This window comes from Halyomorpha halys, unplaced genomic scaffold (genome assembly GCF_000696795.3).
Source record: "Halyomorpha halys isolate HHAL.00 unplaced genomic scaffold, Hhal_1.1 Scaffold87.1, whole genome shotgun sequence".
Lineage (NCBI taxonomy): Eukaryota > Metazoa > Arthropoda > Insecta > Hemiptera > Pentatomidae > Halyomorpha > Halyomorpha halys.
Window position 1 is genome coordinate 2354043 of NW_027115705.1, and position 9375 is coordinate 2363417.

At 34.3% G+C, this 9375-nt stretch overlaps 1 protein-coding gene across 3 annotated transcripts in view; it reads left to right on the forward strand.

Moving 5' to 3' along the window:
- The first annotated feature begins 2456 nt into the window (after window positions 1-2456).
- Window positions 2457-9375, forward strand: part of LOC106677104 (discoidin domain-containing receptor 2) — a 38078-nt gene continuing 31159 nt past the window's right edge. For all 3 annotated transcript variants that reach the window (XM_067052710.1, XM_067052711.1, XM_067052712.1), the window contains exon 1: window positions 2457-2664. In XM_067052710.1, the coding sequence (XP_066908811.1) occupies window positions 2481-2664 (184 nt within the window). In that variant the 5' untranslated portion in view covers window positions 2457-2480. The remainder of the gene's footprint in view (window positions 2665-9375) is intronic.

Consider the following 9375-nt stretch of genomic DNA (forward strand, 5'->3'; position numbering starts at 1 on the left):
CTGGAGAACTCCTTTAGAGGGATGTCCGTGGCGGAAGGTCGTAATACTTCGGGCTGGAGCACTTGAAAATTGACCGTTGGGAAAGGTTTCCTTCAGGGAAGGTTTCACTGTATATTCAAAATTGATTATTTTAAATTTTTTGTTTTATAACATTTTATGTCGGTCATGTAATTCAACTGCCATAGTATGTTAACATTTTTATTATTTAAACCTGTAAAACTTATTATTACTTGTCTTCGGTGTATAAGTTGACCTTTGGTTTTAGCACCCTCATACTGGTTTTATATAGCTTCTGGACTGGTCCTTCTATAGAAGGTTATATAAATTGAGTAATAAAATTAAGGATCTAATAGCAGTAGTTATTGTTAAAAGATATGGCGGTACGATGGGACCAACTGGAAGTAAGCTGAGATGACCTCAAGTCTCGGTTATTACTACACGTTTCTCGGCATCACATAAAATTTTATATCTAAACTTTGCAAACGGTCGATAGTCGGTTTTCTTATAGATTCTTCAGTAAATGACGCTACTAAACCAAGGATAGTTTTTCTAATTTTTTTTCTTAAAATTCGAACACTCCAGTAATCCAGAACTGGCGTAAAAAACAACATTCTTTAAAAAAAAAAAACCCAGCAGGCAATTTTATTATTGTTTTCAAATAAAATTGCACATTGTAAAGAACATTCCAGATCTATAGGCAACCTATTGTAATCACCCTTAAAATCGAAAGTGCATATTTTCACAGTTTCGATATCGGATACTCGTAACACTAGTGTTCATAATATATTTTGTTGGAATCAGAAATACATATTGTCTATTGTATAAATTATTTTATTCCGTAAACTTTTTATCACGTTTTAAACAACTCTATACAAGGAATATTTTTTATTAATATTTATACATTTTAGCAATTATAAATAAACGATGTTATATTGTAGGAAAATAGTTTGGGTGGTTGTCAATAAAGGTAAACATTTTAACCTGACAGCCCTGGCGAAGCCCTGCAAAGTGAAGTGAAACGTTCGTTAACAATAAATAGTTTTCTTTTACTATTTTGATACCTTTATTGACCGCCACCTGGACTATCTTCCTACAATCTACTTTATACGGTCAACTATCTTCTCCCAATATGAACAATGTTATAGTTTTAAAGAAAATTTATCGAATTTCGAATAGAATATTATTAAAAAATTGAATAAAAAAAATAGTTATGTACATTCATATTGTTGAATTTTTTTGCGCCATTTTTCCTAGTTGTAATCCGAAGACTCCTCTCACTTATTTTTGATTACCGAGATTACATTGTATTTATTATAAAATTTGGACAATTTTATTATTGATTAAACAAATTATAAGGAACACTAACAAAAAAAAAATAATGGCATTATAAATTTACTATTTATACACCATTAAATATATATTTAAAAAAAAATGTACATATATTTGAATTTATTTCATTTCCATGTTGAATGTTCATTCTATCAACAATGTTCCAGATTGTTCTTCTTTTGTTTATTTGATTATAAAAATGGATAAATTTATTCTAACATTTCAGCTCAAAATCGTGTTTTGTTACTGTTTATTTTTTATTTTATTTATTTTTTTATTGTTATCATTATTAGTATATTATATAGACTGGAATGTTTCTGGAGCAGATCTGCTATATAAGCCCTACAATAGTAGGAGTGCCTTCGTTGGATGGTGCCTCCATTCAAATTCTCATGTTTTTTTTTTGTTTTTTTTTTAATTATTTATTTAATGCAATTTACAACTGTACAAAATAATACAATAGGTAAATATGTTGTATGTTTCATATACACTTGAAAATCTTGGGAAGGAACCACCCATTGGTGGTACTTCAAACATTAATTTAAATTAGAAGGTCCCGTGGCCATCTTCTATTCAGACGCCTCGGAGGATTATCAGGGATTGTTAAGGATGAAAGATTAAGAATTAATGGGTTAGGATGGTCAAGGAGTTTAGAATGAAAAGGGGTTTTGGTCAAATCTGCAACGAATGGGATGTTAAGGTCTTTGTGAATGAGTTTATTTGTGACGTAATAAGGAGCATCAAGGATTTTGGATTGTAACGATTGGATGCGGGAAGAATTTGATGGTTTGGCGGAGCCCCAGAGCTCAATTCCATATGTCCAAATTGGTCTAATTATAGTAGTGTATACTAATTTTTTTTAGTGAATGGGAAATTCCTATGTTAATCCTTGAAATTTTTTCCTATGGAGCATTAATTTACTTTATATATGAATAGGAATTTGTAAAAAAAATTAACATGTTTAATAATCATATTTTCATTGCATTATTTACCCTCATTATGTACTTGTTATTCTAACATATTAAGTTAGTTATGTATAATTAGTTACACAATAGTCAGATTGATGTATTCTTACTGGAAGAAGTAACCGTTATTTCGTAATTATTGATATGTCATTTTTTTTTCAGGTATTTTCTGCGGCCAAAATCTACATGAGCGTGGGCGGTCGGATGTATTCGGGCGCGCCGATACACTCCTCCTACATCCCTGACGTAGTATTGGAGCACGCCCGAAACGTCACTGTGAAACTGCACCATATGGTTGGCAGGTTCATCAAGCTCCAGCTCTACTTCGCTTCCAAGTGGCTTATGATCAGTGAAGTCTCTTTTGACTCAGGTGAGAATATTAGAAATGTAAAAGGTACATATGTTTACTGTATGTGATTTTCATGTATGGTGGATTAATTATGTAAAAATTGATAAACAATATTGTGGTGAAATAGAATGAATGCGTCCTACACCAGAGACAATGGGCACAAAATGTGATTCTACATCCTGAAGTAGAATGCTCAGAAAAAATAGTACTAACTAGCGCTCGCTTAATTCTTCAAAGGAAAAAAAAATTAAACGGCTCCAATAAATATTAGCGGGATTCATTTATAAAACGGAACGGGCTTCACCATCTGTTGGAGCTCATTATGTTCCGAAGATAAGAAGCCTCCACGATCTGTTTTGGTCTAATGAGTTCATTTAAAGGAGAGGGTTGGATATTTTGTATTAGTTTCTTTAATTGGTCCGATGCTTATTAACGCTCTCAGATGGGCTTAGATTGTGGGACTTAGGAATGCGGGGCTTGAGATTAGCCCTCTCTACGGCAAAATAAGTGGGATATAAATAGAATGCTTGTGCCGGGTTCCGATCTTCGCGGCCACAATTATTAATACCTTTCAGCTTGTAATAATGAAAACTAATGTCACGAACATTTCAATATGGGAAAATCGAATTTAATGTTTATTTGTTGTTAATTTAGACAAATCAGTATCAGTGCCACGAGTACCTTTCACGTAGCGCCGGATCCACAATTCTCGAGCTTGATATATCTGTTTCTGTACATTCCTCTCTTCTTGTTGTTGTTGTCTGGGGCTTTAGGGCATGAAACCCTGAGGTCATCAACGCCCATGTTTCGTGCTTTATAATTCTGTTTCATTTATATTTATAATTCTATTTCACTTTATTTTTCTCTTTAAATAATTTCGAGAAATAAAAATTAAATAATTACTTCTTTAGGTATTTTTTATTACGTATAACCGGTTTTCTGGTTTAAATCTTATTCAAAAGGACATTTCTTTTTAAGAAAGCTAAGACCATTTCCACGTTCTTCTGGTCACCATTCAGAGCATCCGATACACTCGGTCCTACTCCCAATCTACTCAAGTTCGCAGAATAAAATTGACATTTCTCAAATATGTGACTGATCGTAAGTAGACTGTTGCAGTATTGACATTTTGGCAGTGGCTGCTTTTACTGATCAGATATCTATGAGTTAAACTCGTATGATCTATTCTCAATCTGGCAATAACTACCTCCTCTCTGCGATTGGAACGGTTTGATGTGGTCCATGGTTTTGTGGGTTTTTTTTATAGTTTTTAATTTGCTTGGCGGGCTTTCATCTTGATGATGATCTTCCATCGAATCTGGTTTTACACATTTTGGCATTCTTTGTTCCTTCATTGTTTTTACATGACCAAACCACCGTAATACATTTTCTTTTTGTAATATGTTCAGCCCGATTCACTCCCAGGCCAGTTCTTAGCGTAATACTCCTGACTTTATTACTTCGTATTTTCCCTATATCCTCCTCAAGTGCAGCATTTCTACTTTTAGAATTTGGCTTATGTGTTCTGACGTAATATTCCAGTGCTCGCTGGGATATGTGAACGAGTGGATAAACGTAGTCCTATATACTACTTTTTTTGAGGTTTTTTCTCATCTCTTTCCCAGAAAGCAAGGTTTGAGCGAATGGAAGCATTTGGAGGCCAATTTTATTCTCTCTCTGACTTCCTCACCAATCCAGCCTTTTTCGTTAAGGTGGGCCCCCAGGTACTTGAAATCTCTTACGTGCTCCAGCTCCTCCTTCTTCAGCCGTATTATTCCGTCTCCTCTTTCTTCCATTCTTCCCATTCTCATTATTTTAGTTTTGCTTTTGTTAATCTTCCTGTTTAACTGCTGCAATTCACCTTCTTATTTTAATTAAAATATTTATTTATTTATCTATAATTACTAATTTAGGGATAATTAATTTAACAATGTCAGTAATTTAAGTTTCTAAGTTTTATGTTTTCTGCAATGCTGTCGAGAGCCGTTTAGATAGACCTTGGGTTATTGATGACTATTGGTTATTGATGGTACTATAGAACTTTCGCATTGTTTAAGATATTATCTGGACAGTGTTCTTGTGTGTAATGGAAGTCGTATGATATATCTAGTTTATTTTATACCCTCGATCGAAACTATTTTATCCATTTATCATCAAAAGATATATTTAAGCTTGTGAACGATTGAAGTGGATATTTAGCGTTTGTCAACAAGCAAAGCCTACATATGAATGCTAGTTACATATTTACCCTAGCTACCTGAGCCACTAATGACCCGGGCGAATTAATCTTGTTCCAGTGGCAGAGCGCTATAGAACCGCACGGCATTAGTCTTCTGAAACTCCTACCGTTTGTTACAGTGGTATTTTATACACCTTTCACCGGTTTAACAACAGACCTCTGATTTATACATTTATAATTACATTATTTAAAATTAATTAATTTATATAATAAAATTATGTAATAAATTGCAAAATTCCAATCAGAGGTCACAGAAAATCACAGTCGACCTCTATTTCATCAGCAGGGCTGCAAATAAATAATTTTTCGTTTGTTGTTTCTTCCCTTCGGTCCAGTCATCAAATGTCATATAAATGACTGATGAATCAAGATAAAGGATAAGCCCATACACTACGAACTGGTTTTGTGTTAGTCATCGCACTGTCGTACTTTAAATTGGTATAACATTCCTGAGTAGTGAGAGACTTCCCTTTCAATTTTGTTTACTTTTTTTTTAGTATAATTTAATGTTAAATTACTAGTTCCAAATAATTCGAAGTTATCTCAAGTTTTGAAGTTCATAAATTTATTTTTATTTAATTGTAAAATTTCTGAATTTTGTAATCAGTTAGTTTTTCATTTTTTTTTCTTACTGAAAAGATCGATTTGCTTTTATTAATCCTAAAAATATTTAAACCGTAAATTTATGGTATAATTTTGGTCTCTAAGAAATTAGCTATTTCCTTATAAATTAAAATCGAAGACAGAAGATGATAAATGTACTTAAAATGAAATTTTCACCCATATATCTCAACAGCTGTTTTTTTCAAGGAATGGCCGTGCGCGTTTGCGTGTTGGTCAGAGCGCTCGGTACGGAACTATGTGGATTCGATTACCACAATTTATTTACCAATTACCAATATTTATTTACCCGCCGGGGTTTGACTAAAAAGACCACGAGAACCAGTTGCCGGACTAATTTCTCAGTTAACCTGATTATACCATTATATAGCATAAGGGAGTGACACACACTCTTCTTTAAAAGGAAAGTGAAGCCAAAAAGTGTCGAATACGCCCCTGGAGCTCAGATTTACGTTAGAGTTAATAGAAATGTTCGTAAGTTCAATCTGAGGTGAAACAGAAGGTAGCCGGTGATGGTTCCTACTCTATTGCTACGCCCTCGGAGTCCATAGAGCCCGCCTTTTTGGATTTACTTTTCCTGGGAGCTCACCTCATCTCCAACCGTTCCTCCTTCTTCAAGGTTTTAGGCGATCTAAGATGTGCTATGTTCCCTAATATTTTAGTCTGTTGCATGATTATATTTATGTTACGATTGCATGAAACGTAGCAAGTAAGGGGTGGAGAGACGCAAGGGATAAAGGTGTCAACTTGCTCTAGACTCTGAGGCTCAACGGGCTACCGATTTATCATTTTAGATATTTTTTTATTTCCTATAAATATTTCTGATAAGTCAAAAAGTACTATAAATAACAATGATTATATAATATACAGATAAACAACAAAAAATTTTGTTATGTATAGAAATGGCTGGGATATAAAGTGTTCATGCACAAACCAAAGTACATACGTCTCATCTTTGGTGATTTACTGTATTTCATCTACATTAAAAATATTAGATTGAGGTTTTAAATATTCATTATTACATTGATAGGACTTCAATGGGAGTCTTTGGCCGACGAAAGAGATTTAAAAAAAATAAGATAATTTTTACTTCCGTTAGCGCTGTGTAAAAGGTAGATATTCATTTCGTTACCTACTTTATATAAACTTGTCCGGAACTCTCAGCATCTGTTCCAGTCGACCAATGGATCTATAAAAAGCAGGATACAAGACAAACAGTATCGATTCAATTAGAGTTAGAGGTAGAAGAGGAGAAGAGGCGATTCGGAAGATAATCTGCGGGGAGTGAAGTTGGCTATGAGAGGAGAGGGGGTGAGGGAGAGGAAGAGAGGAGAGAGAGAGAGAGAGAGAGAGAGAGAGAGAGAGAGAGAGAGAGAGAGAGAGAGAGAGAGAGAGGCTATCGGTGCTCGATAGGCCTGCTCTGTCCCCATTTGGCGTTTAACCTCTGCCGAGACCTATGTAAACACCGTGTTAGGACAATGTACCTACTAAAAGGGAATATCTTTTTGGTTTCCTTTGAATTTTTTTTCTGAAATATGATTCCATGATTTTGCCAACTAACATACTCGGAGAACTTCATTTTGAACGATATTAGTTACAAACGACTCCGACAAATTAGTCATCAAGCAATGTGATATACTGATAGTTATGATAAAAAGAAATTTACATCTTAACAATAATAGGTTTTAATTGTATCAGTCAATAATTGAAAAAATATTTTTCATTTTCGGGGACATTATGAAATCAGCTAACCTGATAGCTGAGCCAGTTTGAGTGAGGGTCACAGAACGCTCAGTTCAGAAGTTTGTGGGTTCCATTCTCACTCAGGTCATTCAATATTTATTTCGTGCGGCTCCAAGCAATGAATCTTGACAATCCCTCTTTAGTGCTGTATAGATCCTTAATGGAGGACATGAGCAAAAAGAAAGAATAAATTAGGAAACAGGGTAATTTGATTAATGCTTGGTTTCGAGAAAGTTCTATGAAATAAACGTTTTGATAAGCAATAATAGCTTACTTTTTAGGACTAATTTAAATTAATAAAGTAAGATGTTATTCCTAATCATAAAATTCAAAGGATTTCATCAAAAGTGCTGAATATCTTGAAAAATCAATTTTAACATTGGCCACTTTTTCATTCAACGACTCAAATTTAATTATAGGTCCAACATAATACTAACAATATCCGAGAAGGTAAATCTTTTATTAAATGTAATTTTAACCTTAAAAAACATTTTTAAAAATGAAATTCCTATTAAGATAGGTTTTCTGTTGAAAAATGACTAAGTATATGTATACAACTATTTGCAATTATGAATTCACTTTTACGTATAATCACAATTTCTAAAAATGTCAGAGAAATTATTTTAACTTCAAACAAAAAAATGTAATTTCTTATAGTCTTCAGTATTCCATTATATTATTTGTTAAAAAGCAAGAGTAATTCATATCGAAAAAAAAGTTAGAGTGTAAAATAAGAGAATTTATCAAAAAAAAAAAAAAAATAGAAACAGTGAAAACTATACTGACCCATATACTAAGGAAGTGTATTTTATAGCGACTCCTTAGCATCTTTATACATTTACAGTTTGACTGTTATTGAAGTAATAAAAATAAAATAAAATTTATGTACCATTAGGACTAGAGGAAATTGAGACAAATGAACAATTGATATAATAAATATAAATAATACACGATTTACAAGTCTCGAACAGTGTGACACAATCATGAGATGAAAAGAGCCATAACTGGGTTAGAACGCGATTTGCCAAGAGAGTGTAAGGAGGGACGATATATTAGAATGAAGGTAATGTTGCTTGTATAATAAAAGATGTACGGTGTAAGAAAAATATTGCTAATCCTGGGGTAGGAAGCTTGGGCCGCCCCCCACCCTCAATTCCTTTGAACCACTTATGGGAGCACCAACATCGGGAGACTTATGCTCCTCTTCGTATATTTCATAATTTTATGAGAATATAAAGTGCCTTATTTATTTCTCTTCTATCCTCTACTCTTTCTCTAGCCCTTAATGTATAAACATAGACGGCTAGAACTCCGTCATCTATTATTGGATTTCTGGCCCGACTCCGTCAATAATATCTAATACATAGTACAATCTGTATTGTGTGTTACAGGCGTGTAGAGTAACTACCCATTGGTAGCACTCTAATGACATTTTACATTAGCTGGTCTCGTGGCCATCTTATTTCAGGCGCCTCGGAGGATTGTCAGGAATGGAAGAGGATGCAAGATTAGAAACTAGGGGGTTTGAATGGTTAGGGAGTTTACAATGGAAGGAGTGATATCTGGTTCGGGCTAGATTGGTTACATAGGGAACATTAAGGTCTTTATGTAAAATCGAAGACAGAAGATGATAAATGTACTTAAAATGAAATTTTCACCCATATGCCTGAATAGCTGTTTTTTTCGATAGTGTTACGATTACTATTTAGTTCATAGGAAGGGACGTGACGGCCGTGCGTGTTTGGGCGTGGGCCACAGAGCGCTCTGTACCGAACTTTGTGGATTCGATTCCCACCTGGAGCAGTTAATCTTTATTTACCCGCCGGGGATTGACTAAAAGGACCACAAAAACCAGTTGCCGGACTATTTTCTCCCATCAGTTAACAATAGCATTAAATAGCTTAGTGACACGCACTCTTCTTTAAAAGGAAAGTGAAGCCAAAAAAACTATCCTTCTGGAGCTCAGATTTACGTTGAGATTAATAAGAATGTTCGTTCTGAAGTGAAACAGAAGACAGCCGGTGATTGGTTCCTACTCTATTCCTACGCCCTCGGAGTTCATAGGGCCCGCCTTTTTGGATTTACTTTTCCTGGCAGCTCACCTCATCTCCAACCGTTCCTCCTTCTTC